The sequence below is a fragment of the Mchenga conophoros genome, linkage group LG7 (genome assembly GCF_057382185.1).
Source record: "Mchenga conophoros isolate Kocher_MC1m ecotype Shallow Benthic linkage group LG7, M_conophoros_male_GT1.1, whole genome shotgun sequence".
In the NCBI taxonomy this organism is placed as follows: Eukaryota; Metazoa; Chordata; class Actinopteri; order Cichliformes; family Cichlidae; genus Mchenga; species Mchenga conophoros.
In genome coordinates, this window is record NC_140532.1 from 30,870,269 (window position 1) to 30,891,221 (window position 20,953).

Below are 20,953 nucleotides of genomic sequence, written 5' to 3' on the forward strand. Positions count from 1 at the left end.
CAAACTGCTGGCTGCCTGGAGCCCACAGGAAAAAACAACCCTCCCTTTTAATTAGACCAGCTCACCAGATTAGGCCTCATTAGGCTGCAACACTGGAGTGCAGCTAAAGCCCGCGTAGGCCTCCAGCGCATCCCACTTTAATTGCTTCTGTAATGGCCTCAGCTCAGGCCTTTGAAATCCCATTCCTGTGGGTAATCAGCCATGTTTGTCTGAGAACCACAAGCGTTTCTCCCCTACTTACCCCTCAGTCTCAGGCAGCCAGAGCTAGCTCTTTAGCCCAATCACACACTTGTCACATGTGAGTCGAATGACTGAATTATTATTATTATTATTATTAGTTCTTCTGAAAGAACTCCAAATACTCAAGAATCAACAGAGAAATGATGGTTTGTACTGCAGCAGAGAGAATGTCAGCACAATGAAAACACGTCAGTATAAAGAGTAAAAATGTGAACAGTACTGCAGTAAACATTTAAACTACACAGTATATGTCACTGCAGCTGAGTAATCTTTCCAAACACGGTTACTGCATGAAGCTTAAACATGTTCCAGATGATACTTCTTTCATACAGCATCCTAGGAAAAAGGTACATCATGGGTGCTGCCGTGCTACGCCCAGTAGCAGCTGTGCTCCTAGTTGATCTAAGAGAAATTTTTACCTGTGTAGAAATGACTATGTTTCTAGAATCTTGACTTTCTTGTTTCGCTTATGTACTGAGAAAAAATTTAACTTCAAACTACAACATATAAAAAATATCTACAGAGTGCTTGAGGATGACTGTTTGTGCAGTTTGACATTAAAAACAAAGAACTAACTGAAGCTTGGTTAGGCTGCTTTGTGATCATGCCAACAAACATACTGCCCAACCACTTCTGAAGGACTGCCCTTCAGAAACAGAAGGTCCAGACTGCAGGGCGATGAAGCTTCTGTGGCTGAGGTGGCCATATTAGGGATATTCTCCCTCTGACATCACACGGATCCAAGAGCAGAAAAACCTGTCTGAAAGTGAGTATTGAGCGGTTTTAGCTGCTGTTTTAGCTCCTCCCATCCTTCTGTTGTCCCACGTAAACAGATGTAGGCGGAACTGATTCCATTTTTATGATATTGCAAAGATCCTAGAGCAGTAAAACCTCTCTGAAACTGAGTATTTAGAGCATCCTGAAGCCTAAACTATCTTATTTTGGTCCATAGTGCAGCATCGCTCAAACAAGTCCACCCTTTCAACTTTTTTCTGATTGGCTGGACCATGTAAAGAGAAGTGGGCAGGGCTCATTCCATCATCATGACATCACACAGAGCCAGAAATAGAAAAACAAAACAGTGAAACACTGTATTTTTACCCCCCCTTCCCATTTCCTTTTGATTGGCTGAGCCACATAACGAAAATTAGGCAGGGTTCATCTACTCTGTATGACATGAACATCGAGGGCAAACATGATAGGAGATAAATATCAAAGCCTGCTTTAATATTTCTTTAAATACAGTTTCCTAAATCAATAAAGAATGTTAGCATTTTTACTTTGTTGTTATCATGTTTACTGGAGATGAGGCAACAAAATTAAAAAATGAAACTGTGGCACAGATTGTGGTTAACTCAGACTGTCAGATGAGTCTTTATTCAAATAATCAGTCTTAGCTGTTTTATTAATCGCCATCAGCACACGGAGACAGGTGGAATCAACTTTAGCGCACTATAACTTTATCCTACAATGGTTCACATGGTAAAGCTTCCACAGCACTAATGCCATCAGTACAACAACAACAACATAAACATTGTTTTGCTAAAAGAGTATTACCTTCACACTCTTAATTCTTCTTAGTAGAAGGAAAAGTTGGACTTGGCCACTGCCATGTCACCCACTGTTGTAACTTTAACTTTATCATTCTTTGGCCTCCGCCATGTTGGTTTTCTGGAGCTGGAAGTGACCATATTTGGAGGAGAAGGTGCTGTGCCACGTTGTCAGCTAAAAGTGAGCAAGCCAGTTATTTTAAGCCTCAATAAAATCCAAACAGCTATAAACAAATGAACCCCACCGTACACCTGTTATTTAGGAGAAAACTGCTTCAAAGTTGGACATTATAACATGGGAGTGTATAGGGACTGACTCACCTTGGGAGCCAGGAACTGCACATATGCATAAGCTGATGTTTTATTCCACAACAGAAACTCAGTGATAGTAGCTTCTTCCTGAGAACAGGAAGAATTAAAAATCAAAGCCAGTCTTTAATAAAGTAAGTTAAATAAAGGGTCCGTCCTTGTTTTTGACACTACAGTCAAAAGACGACTGTTCTTGGTTTCCATTTGTAGTCATTTATATATATATGGCAGTACATCTCCCTTCACATATAGAACAGAGCAGGTATCAATGTCAGCAGATATGACACTGAAAAAGTCAGAAACGGCATTAAAAAGAGAAGCTCAGGTGGAGGTGGGTTGCAAAGCAGCTTGCACAGACTAAAACAGGTCATACAGAGTCACTGATATGAGACATGTGGAGGAGAACGAGCTGATTTAACTGGGAAAAGACAGACTTAAAATTCATGGAGAAATCAATCCCATTGTCTGTGACATTCACACTGCCACTAGGGAGCAATTTCTCTTCACTAACTCGCTAAAATGTGAATATTTCACAGAGAAGTACACGTCTTTAAGTCAGTACAGATGTTATGGTGTCCAGGTGTCTCTCAGCGTGTCGAAGGAAACGTCGAGTAGCTAAAATGACGACACAACAGACCCAAACGAGTTTTACTCAAATATGTGGTCAAATATAGTTCACCTCCTGCAGGAGTCACATTGCTTTCATTGTCTTCTCCTCATTCAATGTCCACAGTAACTGGCTGGCTGGGAAAATTAAAATCACACAAATGGGACAGTTCCACTTTTCCTCTTTCAGCCAGGCCACAGCTAATCAGTGAAATCCCAACAGACCTCTTTCAGATTTTACTCCTCGTCATCTTCAGAGTCTGTTGGGAAGTTAAAATCTGAACCAGCGGCAAGGGTCCACGAGATCAGAGGGAGGTTGACCAGCGGTGGGATTTACAGCGAGGGGGAGAAGGTGAAGAGGAAAAAGGTGGGGGAGAAGGCACACATTTGGTTTTCCATCCTCTTCCTCAGCAGACCTGTAGATGGTAAAGAGAAGAGGTTATAAACCAAACCAATCACCAGCTTGGATAAACATCCATGAGTCTGCATTAAAGTTAAACTGACTGGAAAACAACAAAACAAAATTCCAATCCACTGGATTGGTCTGTTTCATTTTCATTAAGAACTCTTTTTTTATCTGCATGTTGTTAGTCCACATAAACTACTTCCAGGTGCAAACACCACATTTTGAATCATCTCCAGATCTTCTCCCCAACACGGAGAAAATTACTCTCAGCTGCTGATGAAGCAACTTTTGACTGAACTATCAACCTCTATTTAAGCCTCTGAAAAAAGGGGGATGGAGCAAAAAATACTCGCCAATTCATCAGCAGTTAAGCTCACATTTTTGCTTCATGAAAATCTTCCTGAATGAAAATGATGTCACTGTTCAAAAAAGTCTTAGTCCAGAAACTGCCTCTCACCTTCTGGTCAGACATGATGTTGTTGCCCTGCAGTGGAGTTGAGTGTCCGCCGAGCAGGCCTCCTCCCGGCCGGTCGTGCTCACAGAAGATTGTCCCGTTGACATAGTGGAAGCGATCGCCGGGAACCAGGCGGTTCCTGCATGTTGCACACGTGAAACACTAAAGAAAAACAAATAAATTGGATTAAAAGTTTCACCGGTCTGAAAAGATGAAAACATGTAAGGTTGACAACGCTGGACTGGTAGAAGATCACGCTCACCTTCAGGTGGTAAACGCTGCCTTGTGCTCGCATCACCATCTCGCTGGCAGGTATAGACTGTCCACAAGCGCTGCAGGCTCCACTGTGTCCAAACAGCCTGCACATGAAACCAAACAGTCATGCATCAACACAACAGCCATAAAGCAGATGTCGTGGGTTCTCAAATCCCATCTCTACTATTTCAGGTACCTGTGAAATGTTGAAATGTTAAGACATAAGTTCAATGCCACCAAATACGTCAAGATATCTTAATGCCAGAAAAAAGTTGCCATCACAGCAGTAAATGTCAGTTTTTCTACATGCTGATGTAGTAAAGGAAAGAAATCTGTCAGATGAGTCTTTGGGCTTCAAGTGTAAGAAATAATGTATAAAATTACAGAAAAGACTCCTATAGTTATTATAAAACTGAAGGTTTTACTGTAGAATAACCTATGACCTCCTTCATATTTTCAAAAGCAGTCCAGCAGGCCGGATTAGAGTCTTTGTGAGGCAGATTCTGGCTTCCAGCCCTTATGTTTGACACCCCTGCCTTATATAAACACAGCATGTTGGCACCACTGAAGCTTGGGCAGAAGGGTAATAACAAAAGTTTGTGATTAAAGCTGTAAATGGTTTTAAGTCTTCATGCATCAGTTATATATAGTCTGTATTTAGCACCCATAAAAGGTCCAATGAGAGGGTATCGGCTCCGGGTCGTTTCAGTGTGGCGGCACACAGCAGCCGGTCCTCATCAGTCTGAACCTGGAGGAAGGTCAGTGCCTGTGTTGAACCTTTAAAGGAAGCTGCTGTCATCATTAAAGCTACACGTGAAACCCCGCGATACTCACTTGACCACTTTGGCGTCTCTCTCTTTCTCCCTCTTTCTTTGTCTTCCCCTTTCAATGACTCCACAGAGTAATGAATTTTTTATCTTAATCCAAACAGTCATTTAATGAGTGTGCCTGAGAGGATCCCTGTCCTCCTTAATTAACCCTCAGACACACACACACACACTCCTCCCGAGTCTCAGTTAAGGCTCATCTTTCTTTAGCAGCATGACGAATCTAAGGACTCGACCCCAAACCAGACCTTAGGTAAGTCCACCTCAGCTCAAGGTTTGGATAATTTAGCCATGGCTTTCCTGTCTGTTGGTCAGTGTCTGTAGCTTTGAGTTCATGGGATGGATGGCGGTTGGAGGTCCTCCCCACTCAAACACAAATTAGCCGAAATCCACTGTAGGACTATTTATACATATTTTGAGCTCTTTATTTGCACTCCTGCCACAGAACGGAACAAACGGCTGCCAAGCGAGAAATCTGAGGCGGCTGTAATTCTGGAGTGGCACTGGAAGTCCAGAGTGGATTTAAATCAGACGTTTCTTCAGCTCGTTTGCGGCTGGAAACACACGCAGGGTTTTTTTTGTTTGTTTTTTTGTGAAAATTAGGTCTGGTGTCAGGTGCCAAAAAGCTAGCACTTGAACATCAGTACAAAACGGCCACATGATGCTGTGAACATTTGGCTTTCAAGCCAATCAAAATGTACGCTGGTTCTCAAAAGCCATCAAAGCAGGAGAGCTTTCACACTGACTGGACTGCTTCTCAAGTGCTCCATCACTGCTGATTGGGCCAAAAATAAGAGGTATTGGTGGAGTTAAAAGCACACATGACTTCAATTTCCACAAGAGTAACAAAAGCCATGAGCTGAATTAAAAAAAAAAAAAAAAATCTATTCAAAAGCATTCAGCCAATCAAAAAAGGCAAAATAGGAAGTGACTAGACCAGGGCGATATGACAAAAAATATTTATCACGACATACATTTGAAAATTTGCAATAACGATATAACTGACGTAGAGCTGGGCAATATAAGATTTTTTCATATCACGATATGTTTTTTTCATTTCAGGCGATAACGATATCTATCACGATATAAGCCAAATAACTATATTTGTAAGATTTAAATGTGCCGTTGCTCACAAGTAAAATGTGAAATAATCAGCAGCTTGTTTTTATTTAAATATTTGTTTCCCATAATAAGTTCAACAGGGTAGATGTACTTAAGAAACATGAGACTTTTTCAGATAAATAAAGGCAAATATTGCAAACTACACAAAAGGCAGCCGCTAAAGCGTTTAAGTTTCAAAATAGAACAAACGAAACAGACTACTAAATTGTCAATTCAACTTAGAAACAAAATATTAATTCTAAAAATAAATCTTAGTTTGTTTTACAGAATAACAGACAAAATTGACTAACTTTTGTCAATATCAAATAAACTGAGAACTAAAAGGAAATTCTCAATCTCTCCTTGTTGTATAGCTGAGCTTTTCAAACAGTTTTAACAGTTACTTTAGTCTGACAAAAGCCGAATGACGAATTAGCGCTTCCAGTCAGAGACTGAGGCTACGTCCACACGTACACGGGTATTTTTGAAAACGGAGATTTTCCGTTTTCGTTTTAAAAAATAATCCCGTCCACACATAAAGGCAGAAATGAAGGAAAACGCTGCTATGAACATGCCAAAGCAGCAGGTGGCGCTAGATTCCTAACCGTGCAGAAATGTTGGCCAATCAGAAGTCTAGAAGCCTCGGTGGGAAAAAGTAAACAAAGCTGGGGCATAGAAGCAGAACCGAGTCGTATGTGTGGAGGGACAGTAACTGTGTGTATGTGTAAGTATTTAAACACTGCAGAGAGTAGAATTAACAGTAACAGTATTGTAGAAATTCATTTCACCGAAACAATAACGTGGCGCACAGTGTGACGTCAAAAAATGCGCACACCTTTGACGCTGCGTTTTCTCTGTTTTTCTAGTCGGCACACTCATTTCCTCCATTACCCGGGCGGTACGGTGGCTGGCTGCTTCCCAAACAAATACACATGTGCGGCTTGGCACTTGTGCTGTACGTAACAAGTCACGTGACGTGACGCTGCGGCTGTGATTGGTTGATTGGTTCGGCTCTGCGCTACTTAATTTGGATTGGCTGACCTTTTTTTTTTTTTTTTTTTTTTTTAAAAGAGGACAAGAGCGGCGAGGTCTATCGCGATAGTTTAATTTTTCTATCGAGAAAAAGTTATATCGCGATACATATCGTTATTGTTCTATCGCCCAGCTCTAAACTGACGATATAATTGACACTAGACAAAATGCTTTACAACTCCACAACTTTATTAGTGCAAAAAACCCCAAAAACATCAACGTATTTTCACTTAAACAAGCAGCTGTTTTTTATGTGCATTAAAGTTATATAAAAAATTAACAGTGCAAATGCAAAATCCTTGCTGACAGTTTAACCAAAAGGCATTTCCAGTGGAAACTGGCTGACAGATCCTCAGCATAACCATGTATAATATCCACAAAACTTAAAAAGTGGTTATACACACACAATACGGTAATATTATGTTGAAGCACAGTACGTATCACTCTGCGAGGCTCCTGCCTACGATAGCCGCAATGCTCCGACAGTCCATCAAGCGGTGCGGGTTCATAGCTTAGCAAAGTCGTACTGAAACATTTGACAGATTTTCGAGCGCCGTGTACGACATAAAATCGTTTCGAGGTCAGTAAACACAACCAGAATTCATACATAAGGCACACGGGATTATAAGGGGACCTGTCGATTTTCAGAAAAATCAAAGGATTGATTTTAAGTGTGCTGTCTTTTCCAAACAACACGTAATAACGACGGCCCGCTAGCATGCTCTACCAAAAATAGTGCTTTGTTGTGTATCTGACGGGCGAAAGCTAAACCAGTTCCACACCACTGAAGTTGCAGCATTTTACAAACCAATTTTGGTTCATCTGTTTCATTTAACGATCCGCTTTCGCCCTTCTCATTCTCTGTCGCCGTCATGCTTTTTCCGCCATGTGCATATGAAAACAAAGGCACTGCACATGTGTGTTTTACCCATATTATATCACAATATTTCATTTTCTTATCGTTTGCCCGACATTATACCGGTATTACTGTGAACAGTATGATATGGCCCAGCCCTAGAAGTGACATCACAAAGCAGCATTCATAAAACAAAACGTAGCTCATGGGATCACTAATCTTATTTTGGACGAACCACAGTAAAGTCTTGACCACTAGAGGGTGCTACAATGACCAGGAATCATAGACTGTATATAAAAAATGGACACTGCCAACATGCTAGCTTGCACTGCTTTGAGGTTTTGTATTTTGTAGCTTGAACGGGCACATTCCAAAAACATGTATAGTTACTAACAACGAGAGAATAGTGATAGAAACCAAAGGTATTTTTGTAGAAGGCTGTAAACATGTTTATTTCTGCTCTAAAGTTAGACACATTGACACAGGAGTCTATGGGGCTGATTCAGTGCCTGAGCCAGCCTCAAGTGGTCACTAGAGGAACTGCAGGTTCTAACATGAGAAGCCATCACATCTCAGCACCTGAGCTTCCTGAGACCAAACTGGTGTATCGACTTGGCACACGTTCCCGAAGCTGTCAAAAAAAAAAAAAAAAAAAAAAAAAAAAAAAAAGCAGCATTCAACAACTGAAGAGCTCCCTGTTAGTTTAGAATCATAGTTTGATTGTGACTCGACTGACCAGTCTGTTTTGTAAAAGGCAGATTTTTGCCTTCAGTGAAGCCTTTTTCAGTTTGGATGAGTTTGAATGAGCTTAATCATGAGCCAGTCATGAATGCATAGGAACCTGTGAGAGTCCAGCTTCTAATTTGGAGTCACACCAGTGCAAAAACCGCATGAATACTAATCAGGGACATTTATATGCACCTGCATAAACATCCCATTTTACGGCTGGATCGAATGTGGAATTTCCTCCAACACACTGCAGACCTCTCATGATTATTCAGTGTATCTTATTGCAGATTGTGGCGTAATCCGACCGTACAGTCAGAGCTTTATTTATTTCATGAGAGGCTGCTGTATTATTACTGGCCTGATGCACAAAGTCTGCTGTGTCTCAGGGTCCTCCTCAGCAGCTTTCCAGATCCAGCCCTCAGTTTTTCCTAGAGATGCCCACAAAACCCCTGCCTGCACCTCCCTCACACACACTAACACACACACACGTTTCACGTTTCTGAAAAGCCTCACCTGATGTAGTCGTTCTTGCAGAGGATCATGCCGCCTTTGCTGTAGCAGGTACTGCTGTACTCGCCCAGCTGAGCGTGGCAGCAGGAGCACTTGAGGCAGCGCGTGTGCCAGTACCGCTCCATCGAGAAGAGCAGGAAGCGGTCCGCGATACGACCCCCGCATCCTGCACACGACCTGCCCGCTGTCCCGCCGCCGCTGCCCATCACCGCTACTGTGGGTGCCTCCACCCTGCTGTTCACCATCGCCACTGGAGGGTAAAAGGAAAGAGGAACCATTGGAGGTTAGATATAAAAAAGGTGTCAAAGATGAGACCAAATAAAAGCGTGTCAGTGATGTTAACTCCAAACCTGAGGCTGCGACTCACTTTCTAATATTAATAATTACTTTCAGATTTTGAAGTTGTTGCCACCTAACTGATGATCAGTGTGGGACAGCATGGCAGGGTGAGAAAACCAGGATTGGACTGGACCATGATATTTTTCTAAACTAGCTGTAAATGCTTCTTTTCTACTCGAGCACTTAGAGCACATTATACAACATGTCTCATTCACCCACACACGCAAGCACTTTTCTCTACACACAAGTGCTTTCCATCCAGCATTCACACGCATTCACACTCCAATGAGCGAATCAGGACCAACTCTGGGTTTGGTTTCTTTCCCAAGGATACTTGATCGAAATACCGACCTTCTGATTGGTAGATGACCTGCTCTACCTCCTGTACCACAGCTGCCTCTTGTTGTATAACCACCAGAAGCCCTCTGACACACCAACTGTCAACTAATGACATATTTCTTCTCCTCCAAACAACGCTAAGTTGAATATTTTTCTGTAGCCACAGTTTTTAGTGTTTGTACTTAGTTTGGAGACTAAGTTGGGTATCTGGTATCTATCTATTGGATATCTATTAGAGAGGAGGGTGGGAGCTCAGAGTACAGACGCTGCTCCTCAAGACCAAAAAGAAATGCATGGAAGGAGATGCTGGGGTAGACCCAGGGTCTACCCTCAGTTTGAGAGGAGCTTGACAGGTTGAAGGGAGGTCTGGGCCCACTTATGGAGTGAGACTTTTACCTGAATAATTAAAGGCTCATAAAACAGTGCATGAGGCAGGAGCATATCCTTGAATATGAATGTAATACACAAACATAAGAACGATCCCCAAACAAGCTCAAAGATGGTAAAACAAAACCACACACACTCTTCTGAACCTGATAAACGAGCCCCGTGAGCAGGGAATCTGTGCAGGATCTGGGCCTTGATTTAATTCTTTCCTTCATCATCTCTTTTTAAACATTACGGAAACACATGTACTGTCGGGCAGCATTCAGCATATTCCTCCTCACTCTCGTTTTTCCATTACAGAACTGAGCTGATTTCATGCACAGCTGGGAATAATATTGCTTTTGAGTACAACCACAGCAGTGTGTGTGCCGCTCAGCAATGAGTCAGCAACACTGCCTCTTCAGCCGCTTCCATGATTTATAATTAGGGCCAACAACAACATAAAATAATTGCAGGGCTAGATTTCATTTTCCAAATGAGCAACAGCAGCACAATTTGTCCTCCAGAGCGTCTAATTTCAGCAAGGGCATGTTTAGCTTTACGACTAGCCTTCCCACAAGATCATTTGAGATTGCAGCAAGCAGCAGCTGGTCCTCTGCGGCGAGGCGGGCTGCCCTCAATACCCTCATTTTCTAGAGTAGACACCTGGCTCTAATCAACCACAGGAACACCATGTTAAGAAGCCCAAGGCTACGTTCAAACCACAAACAGCCACACGCGCTGGGACCAAACCTTCTTATTAGTGACGGCTCAGTCATGAATGAGTCAATCCTCTGAATGAGAAGTGAGGCCATTTATTTAATCCACAAATGAAACCTTTACATTTGAAATGGGTGAAAACTCGAGCTCATCGTTTTAGCCTTAAATTCTCCTCGAGGTGTTTAAACAGCTTGTAGTGCACAGCAGGACAAACCACAGACACAAAGCGTGACTAAATCCGACAACTTTTTCTACCAGAAAGACATAAAACTAAACAGTGCACAGTCGGGGGTTTGCATTCAAATCTGTGGACCTGGGCTCTGTGCTTCCCTCTCTACTTCCTGCCATGAATCTCCTGTTCCAAAGCTGGATTTTCACATTAAACACGTCCAAAATTTCAAATAATGAGCTCAGTGTTTCTACAAGTAATCCCTGTGAGCGGAACACTCATTTGTCACTGTTTTTTCTACTCTTGGCTCTGTTTGATGTCAGACCTTACACATATGGGTTTATGAGGGGCAGCCAATCAGAAGAAAGCTTGCTTAAAGGGGGAGGATGCAGAATAGCTTGTTTTAGACAAGATGAATTGAAGGCCCAGTATAAGATAGGGTTATTTTGAACTGTGAATCATGCAAAGCTGCTTTATTAGAGTCCAAAAATAGAATTAAAGAAGCTGGAAATGAACCGACGGGTCCTTCTTCATGTGTCTGCTGACAATGAAAGACAAGAATGATTACATAAACCTGCATCACTGGTATACTTTAAATTCACTTTGTATATAATCAGTACATTGCCCTGATATTTGGGGCTACATGGGCTGCAGTTCTTCAAATGCCCACTTGAGGTTCCTGTGAGTCAATCCCCATAGACTCCCATGTTCAAATTCAACAGCAGAAATAAACTGCTTTGGTCTCCATCCATCCATTCGCTTCCGCTTATCCTTTTCAGGGTTGCGGGGGGCGCTGGAGCCTATCCCAGCTGTCGTAGGGCGAGAGGCGGGGTACACCCTGGACAGGTCGCCTGTCTGTCGCAGGGCCAACACACAGGGACAGACAACCATTCGCGCTCACATTCACTCCTAGTGGCAATTTGGATTATCAAATTAACCTATCCCCACAAGCTGCATGTCTTTGGACGATGGGAGGAAGCCGGAGTACCCGGAGGGAACCCACGCAAACACGGGGAGAACATGCAAACTCCACACAGAAAGACCCCGGCCTGATGATGGAATTGAACTCAGGACCTTCTTGCTGTGCGGCAACAGTGCTAACCACCGCGCCACCGTGCTGCCCTGCTTTGGTCTCGATAGCTATTTTTCTCCTTCTTAGCCAGTTATCAGGGGTGTAAAAGCAAAAGACAGGGACGTGCCTGATGTGGTCATCTCAGAGAGACAGAAGCTACACCCACATGTGTTTACAAGTGGCACCCAATCAGAAGAAAGTAAAAGTAATCTCAACTTGGAGGCAATTAAAGTGACGTCCAATAAGTGTGAAGTATACTGATCATTGTCATAATGTAGCGCCAACTGTTATTAGCTACAAACTGATGGAAACTGAGCCATTTCCGCCTCAGTGGGCTTTTTCATCCAACCAGGATCAAAAGCATTTATAGCTGACCAACTCATTACTAAACCTATCCTGAAGTTCAACCTCTGACCTCACTCTCCCGTTAGCATAAATCCAAAAGGTCATCACAAGGTCAATAATTCTGGATCTGTTCCCACTTGGTGTTTTTAATGTGACCGTGTGCCTAAACATCTCTTTCTCCTCCTTCTGTCTCCTGTCTTTGGTGCCAGATTCCTCTGGGTGGCACATCACCAGCCGTGAAATCAATTAGCGGCCCGAGTCTGCAAAGCATAACAGCTCCCCTCCCACCCCTGTGAAATAAAGTGAAAACCTGTACATCGTCATGAGTTTGCCTCTACAGTGGCATCCAAAACACAACCCTGTCCTCTGGATATCATTCAGGTGGTGAATCAGACCTGACCGGCTCATATGCAGACTAAAAAGGATAAGAAACCTCAGTTAATGAGTCTGAAACCTTTAAAAGAACACACGTGCACACACACACACACACACACACACACACACACACACACACAGCTCTTTAACCTGAAAAATGTCCAAACGTTCCCAAAACAAAACTGTGGAGCAGCGGCCAATGCAATCATCACACTAACACCTGTGTTAATTCGAGAAGATTCGAGACAGCTGCCAAAAACCTCTATGATACAATTCTTATCCAATTAAAATGCAAATCCTGCTTTTAATCATCTCCTGCAGCACACAAAGCCTCAGCGTGTCTCACTGCTGAGACGGGGACGTTTCAGGCTACAGATACTCAGATTTATACCCAGCAGGTCGTACGATATATTTGCAGAAAGTAAATATCTTTGTCTAAACAAAAGCTGCTTCTGTGTAAAAGTGTAATTATGTTGCCATATTTACCAGGACGTTTGTCACATTTTGGGTTCAGTCATTGTGTTTTCATGAATGTTTTATCATCTTCTGGAATGTTACCAGAAGCTTTATTTTATAATTTCTGGATGCTTTATGGAAAATCTGCTTTGTTGTGTAATCTGGGCGTGATGTTTTTTTGTTTGCAAGTTATCTGAAAGGTTTTCTGGAAACATTGCAGTTCTGAAACATTTGTCATGCTTTACTGTTGTGTTTTTGTATTCTCATAAAAGTTCTGGAATGTCGTGTTTCCTGAACAATTCTCTCGTTAGGTTTCTGTGTTGTTGTTATTTTCATATTTTCCTAATATTAATTACTTTTTTTAATGTTCCTTTTTGCAGAAATGTGATTTCTGAAACATATTTCTGGTTTTGCTGCTGTGTAACATGTACAGGACATGTGGTTTCCTGAACGTGTTTCCCGAAGTGGAACTTCTTCTGGAATGGCATTGTGATTTCGTAAAGAAGAAGGAGTGTTTTACAGATTTTTGCCTTGGTGCAGTCAGGTGGTTTTTATTTTCCCATTTTGTTTGCCGGAAATGTCATTTTGTCGTTTCCTGCTGAAAGCTTTCCCGTCTACTTCTTAGTTTCCTCTAAAGCCTGATAAAACGCTGCACAGACTTCCGATTCTTCCTTCCTGCACACGCAGGTCTGACCATGTCATTTCCAGCTCCACACTCACCTGTGTGGGCTTTACTTTCTGAGCTTCCCCTCGGGGTGTCAGCAGCAAACACTACGTGCTTTCAAACCGCTGCCGGTGAGCTCTGCTGCATGGCCGCTGAACCACCACAACACTCGCTGAAGCTTGGCTCTTCAAACGAGTCTTCATCTTCGAGTCTTTTTGGTCGGATGTTTGGCTCTGGTGTCAGACTGTAGTTAGTGGAATCTGACTGAAAGCTGGCCAGAACATCTGTGTGACTTCTCGGTGAAGCTGAGCGTCACACAAACATTATGATCACATCCAGCAAACTGAACTGTTCCCACCTTTGCTTTTTCTTTCTTTATTAGCAGCTCTTTAATCCTAAAGAATCGCCGGTAAAGGAATAGCTGCGTGTGATGGAGCAGTGAATAAACACAGGGGCTAATGAAGAGACACAAACTGGTGAATCAGATCCAGTTTCAGGCTGATTGGGTTGACAACAGCTCTTTTTTTTTTTTCCTGGCAGTTGACGGATGTTCCTCATATTAAGAAAAATCTTCGTTCTGTGCAGATTGGAGGACCTCAATTAGTCTAAAAGGAAAGGGTTTAAGAGTATAATGTGTCACAGGGCGTATCAGGTTATGGCTGATATGTCATCTAGTAATTCATCACAGTCCACAGGACTCCCAGTTTGAGTGGCTTATATTCCCTTTTAATCAATCTTTTTAATCATTTCTTTCACTCAGTGTTTCTTATTCTATTTAAATTGTGTTTGCCTGATTTTTTATTTTTTATTTAAGCACTTAATAGTTATTTGCCATTTAAGCTTGTGACCATCAGGACTGTATTTCAGCTTTTTACTGGTTCCAGCATCACCCCAGTCCTGACATCTCACCACTGGCTTCTTATTTGGTTTAGAGAAGACAGTGGTGAGATGTAAGGAAAGATTTGGGGGGGAGAAAGGAGCAAAGAAAGGAAATTCCAGTAGAAGAAAGGAGAGAACCTAAAGAAAGAAGAAAGGGGAAAACAAGGACACAAGCTAAGAAAAAAGGATAGATAACAAGGATAGAGGCAAGTAAGTAAGACAATAAGGGCAAAGTGAGGAAGGGATAGGTAAGGAAGAAAGGTAAAAATGCAGGATGGGGAAAAATAAGGACAGGGAAGCAAGGAACAAAGAAACAAATGAATGAAGAGAAAGGAAGGAAAATGGGGTATTCAAAAAGAAAGGAAAACAAGGAAGGAAGGATAGAAGAAAGAAAGGGGAAATAAAGGCGAGAATGAAGGCTTGATAAATGGAAGAAAAGCAAAACAACTAAGCAAGGAGGGAGGAGTGAATGGAAATGCAAGGAAGATAGGTAAGGAAGCACAATAGAGAAGAAAATAATGATTGACAGAAAGGACAAAAAAGGAATGAAGTGAAAGAGAAGAAAGTAAAGAAAGAAGAAAACAGGAAGGTAAAGTAAAGAAAGTAAGAAGAAAAGCTAGGGGAATAAGAGTAGAAGATGAAAAGGAAGGAAGAAAGAAGGAGGGTAAAAGGAAGGGTAAGAGTAAAAGACAGGATAGGAGGAAGAAATGAAAGAAAGAAACGGAACGAAGGACGGATGCCCTGAATGGTTTGCAGCCATTTTAACAGCTGCTGGATGCTGACAGGACGAACTGTGCACGAGTTGTTTTATTCTGAAATTATGAAGTGCTTCCTTCCTTCTTTTTTCAAAGCAGCTCAGTGAAGCCTCCTCCACACTCTTCAGAGGTGTAATTAACAAATAAGCTGCTTTCAGTCTGAGGGGGTAAAAGTGACTAAACGAGCCCGAGCGAGGGCGCGCCGGTCACACAGATCCAGTTTCTTCTCCTGAGACTCTCACAGAGAGACGTGCCGTTTCATTAAAACAGGCCTCTTTTTAATTAACACCGAGGGCACGGGTTCGTGTGGCAGCAGCGATCCTGCTCGCAGTTTCAGTCAAATTAAAAAGACGCAGCTCTGCCGCAGAAGCAAGAGCTGATAGAAATATCCTTTTTAATAAAAATTTGGTCAAATTTATTCAGTCAGTCGCTCGTTTAGGAAAACAGTTTCAGAGACAACCTGCAGATTCTCCCACAGAGACTTTCCTGTGGTGCTGAGAGCTGAATGAGTACAGCTCAGATCACTTAAACACACCGACACACACACGCCTGTAACGACGTGATGAAAGTTCACTGCATGCAGCAGGTTTACTGTATATGAAAGAGGGACATGGCCACTGTGATGTCCCTCGTTAGTGAAGTCCTGTTCTGAGTATTTTCCCGCCTTTTTTGGCTCTTAATGGGACCTATAATTAACAACACGGTTTTTAATATGACCTAAAACCAAGATCATAAGTTCATCATGAGGATCTTGAGAGACACTGCGTCATTTTCGCACAGACTGTTTAATCAGAGCAGTCGCCCCCTGCTGGTCATTAGAAAAAACAGGTTTAAGCGGCTTCACTTTTCAATAATGTCTTTTTTATAAAGAGCATCGTTGACACCAACAGTGATGGATGAAGCATACATGCCAATAGTTTTTTACATTTATTGCAACTCTTGATTTTTAGTTATTTATTTTTAGGAGCTTTTCTGATCATTTGATTTTGATTCTTATTCATAAGCTTGTGTTTGTTATTTTTGTGAAGTCAGAATAAAAATATTTAGCTATAATAACTGAATTAAAGCATAAGTTTGAATGAACAAGTCAGCGGATATTTTACTTGAGCGTAATTTTCCTCTCTGAACGATTCATTACACAGAATTAAAAGTCATTCACTTACAGCAGAGGTCGTGAAACAGCTTTTTGAAAATGTGCTTTTGGGTATTCTCTGTTTAAACTCATTTATAAAACAGTATAATCATCAGGCAGTTAGGGCTGTTGGATATAACGATATATATCAGATGACGATATAAAAACGTCTATCGTTGCATTTTACGCTATCATTTGTTTCGTGGTGTCGCAAAATAAACTGTTTACGGAAATATTTTTCATTATTTTGATGGTCACTGTAGCGGCTATATTAATTTCTTAAAGTTCTCTCTTTCTCTTATATTTAATATAACCACACTAGAGACGGACAAGCGCCTGTTTTTATGCGTTGTGGTTAGCAACAACGATGGTAACACCATCGCGTGTCCGCTTGTTTATGTTCCACATAAACCTTTCACAATTAAGCTCAAGATCCTGTTGAGACTTTTCAAAATAAACTGAATCACGTGAAAGAGCAGATTATTTACAGATGAGAAGTAAAAAAGAGCCGCCGGGTGCTAAAAAATAAACCTTAGACTCAAACGTTAGAACAGGCTTTTCCCCGCAGCACGCCGTGTAATAAATACTCACAAAGAAAACGGCGGCCGTTACAACTTATGTCTAAAAATGTATCGCTTCATGCGTCGGTTAAAACACTCGACTCCAGCTACATGACGTGGAAACGCTGGAAACACTTCCCGCAAGTCGAGCTGCCCGAGATTCACAGAATTTACAGAAAATGTTACATTTTTGTGATTTAAATCGTTATCGGGATGATAACGATTAAGAGCTCTAAATAGAGTGTGTGTAGTGCTGAGTTAGAGTACACTCGCCCACATCTGCTAACACATTTTTCTACAAGTTTTCCAATTTCTTTTGAAAAAAACAACAACAAACAAAAAAAAACAAAACACAAAACATTTTTTAAACTACATTTACAAAACTGAGTGTTTGCTCAAAGTCACAAAATGTTTCATACCAGACACATAAACAAAGCCAGCCAAAATATTACCAGTGCCGAGCATTTATTACACGCTGCGGCATGAAAATGAAAAACACAGACTTCAGGACATGACGCCCGAGTCGTTCCAACCTACTCGGGCTGTTTTGTTCCATAAAAGTCACAATGTGAAGCAGAAACTCCAGAAACAAACCACAGGCCGGGTAAAACATCTGAAACCTGAAGTTATGAACCTTAAACCTGCACTCTTTATAATGACCAGCAGGGGGCGACCTGCTTCTCCTGCGATCTCCGACCCAACAACACTTTGTCCAAATTATTAAATCAATCAATAAATAAATTTACCAAAAATGATAAATAAATGATTTTTAATAAATTATGATGCAATTAAAGAAAAAAGGACGATAAAACAGAGGATGCTCATAGGCTAACGACTTGATTTCACCAAAATGATTATAGCAACTAACCCATGAGTGATGTCACAGTGGCTACTGCCATCTTTTATATACAGTCTATCATATCAACTATCTCTTGGCCTCTCAGGATGAACATTTTTTATTTGTTTTTAGTTTGAATCTGCAGTTGTGTTTAACAAAAAAGGTTAAATGAGATCTGAGATTGGTTTTAAAAGTGGGTGAATATATTAAGTTAGTGAGGACAGCAGTGTTATAGCATCTAAACTTAAATCCATGTGCACAGTCCTTTTTAAATAACCAAAAATGAACGTGTGTTCCTACAAGTCTGATGAGATATGATGTAAACACTTCTTATATCAAAGAGTAAGGTAGGACAAAGCAGATTCTCTGGTTCCACTTCATCACTTTGTGAACATAAATGAAGCAGCACATTCCTGTTTTCACTTCATATTTTTGTCATTTCATAGAATAAAAACGGGCGGATGAGCTTGGAAAGACTTTGGCTTCATGTCCTGGACCCTGCCTGTTGTAAATGTCATGCTGCAGTGTGAAATAAAGACTCGGTGTTGATGCTTTTCTGAGAATATCATGCGGTTTGGAGCAAAGATAAAACTGTGTTTGTGCGTTTGCTTGTTTCTGAAGAGTCAGAAGTTTTAAAAATGCTGTCTGAAAAGAAATGTGTCTGAGAAAGTGTAAATATTAAAGACGAAAACATCAAATCTGAGGCTTAAATCGCGGTAAATATTTCAGTCTGGTTTAATTTCATTCCGCTGACAGTAAAATAGTCCTTTCAGGTTCGTGAACTCACCTCCGCGCTTTGAACTTGAATCTCTCTGTTCGTCCACCTAATGTTTGTGCCAAAGGTCAAACAGCTGGGAACTTTTCGGCTCAGTATTCCTGTGAAGGAGCTCCTCTCCGCTCTTCTTCCATGCAGTCTTCTGCTTTTTTCTTGCAGATGTTTGAGCTCTCTCTCGCTCTCTCTTTCTTTTTCTCTCTCCTGCACCTACTGCGCTTTGTTCGCGCACTGAGCTGTTCACGGAGGAGCGCTCCTCCCCAATTTAAACCAGCCAGGCCACGCCTCCTCTGCGTCACGAAATGGGCGTGGTTCCTGCCTGTGGTCAGGAAGATGGATGACTGCTGATCTAAAATCTAAATATGCCATAATTATCTCCTGACTGTGACTGCAAACAGTCGTTTATTCACATGACGCTTTGCTTCAAGAGAGAAATTATTCTTCTTACAACAACAGGGATTTATTACTAAATAAAAACAGAATCAATAAATAACTCAAATCAGTTTAACTTAAAGAGTTAGGCTTTCTGCTCCAGATTTATTTATAATATTTATTTAAATCTAATTTTATTTATGTATTTATGTAGTTTAATGGACGTGTTTCTAATTTATTGTTCGAATGTGAAGAGCCAATCCTGAAATAAAAGGAGTCCAAGAGGACCAAGAAACAAAGAAGGAAGGAAAGTATAAGAAGGAATGGAGAAGGATGCTAAGGGGAAGAAAGGAAGGCATTTAGGAAGAAGGGATAAAAGGATGTTAAAAATTAAGGAAATTACAGTTCAAATGGAAAGGACCAGGGGAGGAAAAAATTAAAGAGCAACAGGTAATGAATGAATGAAGGAAGGAAATTAGGAACATGGAAAATAAGGAAGAAAGAGAAAAGAAGGAAGGAATAAAGGGTGACAGACGGACTCAAAAAGTAAGGAATATGGAAGGAAGGAAGGAAGGAAGGAAGGAAGGAAGGAAGAAAGAAAGTTGGGAACAAGGTAAGAAAGGAAAGTTTGAAGGGGGAATGAGAAAAAGGAGAAAAAGTAGAAAAGTATGAAGGACGGTATAGGAGCAAGAGAAATAAGGATTTAAGGATGAAAGTGAAAAGAAGGAAGGTAGGAAGGAAAAGAAGAAGTGAAATAAATTAGTAAGGAAGTAAACTGCATGTCTATTATATTTATAATTATTATTATTATTTTAAGTTCGTTTCACCTGTCTTTTATATACAGTCTATGGATGAGGGTAATTATGAACCTTTGGAATTAATTTCTGACTTTAAGTTTATTAAAAGTCTCCCCTCCTTCACTGAAGATTCATTAGTATATGCACAATAAGACCATGACAAGCCTCACATGTAACACCTCCTCTGGTAATAACATGATCCTGTTCTGAGGACGCTGGTGTTGTTGGAGGGGGGGATCTGTAGTGTGTGTGAAGCTTTTTAAACTAAAGGGGGGCTCCGGGGAGAGCAGCTCTAACCACAGTGTCAGTTCCCTGTCAACACCTTTAATTATGTGGTTATTTATAGCTGCGCGGGCGCCTCTTGTGGGTTCAGAGTCATACATCACACCTGCAGAGGGCTGTGATAAACACTGCTCGGGTTCAGGTCTTCAGGTTATCTGGTTATGTTAATATTTTTATTAAACCGACCAGGTGTGTTTAGTCAGTGGAGTTATAAAGCATGCAGAGAGCGTGAGGCTTAAAACCACAATCAAAAACATCATGCTTTAAGAGCACACCTCTGAGATTATAATTACTGCCACATGCAAACAGCCGGGCTTCGTTCGGTGTGGCATAAACGTGCCTAGCGCGACCCCTGCTGGACAAAGTGCTCACGTGCGGGGTAAGTGCAAAGAAGCTGCACTACCTTAAAGGAGCGTGTTTTCTAAATTATCGGGCCAAAAAACAGAGGTAACAAATATTCAGACGCAGCATTTTCAGCCTTCGGGCTGTTTAAAAACGTTTTTAGATCTGAATGCCCTTTTGCCAAATTTAGCCTGAATCTTCGGCGCAGACTAATTTTTTTGTGGGAGCTTTAAATAGGAAAGGACCTGGGCTTGTTTAAGTTAGTAAAGATATTTCACATCTCCTCCAAGAGGAGTCTTCATTTTTAAGACAAAAGGTGGAGGGTCCCAGGTATGCAATTCATAGGAGTCATAAGACCGCCCTAAACTGGATGACTGAAAATCTGCATAATCAAACACCTTTTTCAGTTATTATAATTAAGTAAGTAAGATGGGAGCAAAGCAAAAATAAGAAGTCTACACCACTCTTTGAAATATCAGCGGCAGTGCGACCTGATATGACTTA

At 41.3% G+C, this 20,953-nt stretch overlaps 1 protein-coding gene across 1 annotated transcript; it reads right to left on the reverse strand.

The window, feature by feature from the left end:
* Positions 1-1,584: 1,584 nt before the first annotated feature.
* LOC146570428 (LIM domain transcription factor LMO4.1-like) lies at positions 1,585-18,888 on the reverse strand. Its single transcript, XM_085278853.1, has 5 exons — positions 18,672-18,888; positions 8,879-9,125; positions 3,828-3,924; positions 3,569-3,727; positions 1,585-3,121 (listed from the first exon to the last, which is right to left on the reverse strand). Exons 2-5 carry the CDS (start codon positions 9,118-9,120, stop codon positions 3,113-3,115), a joined length of 507 nt encoding a protein of 168 aa, XP_085134979.1. The 5' UTR covers positions 9,121-9,125; positions 18,672-18,888; the 3' UTR covers positions 1,585-3,112.
* Positions 18,889-20,953: the final 2,065 nt, after the last annotated feature.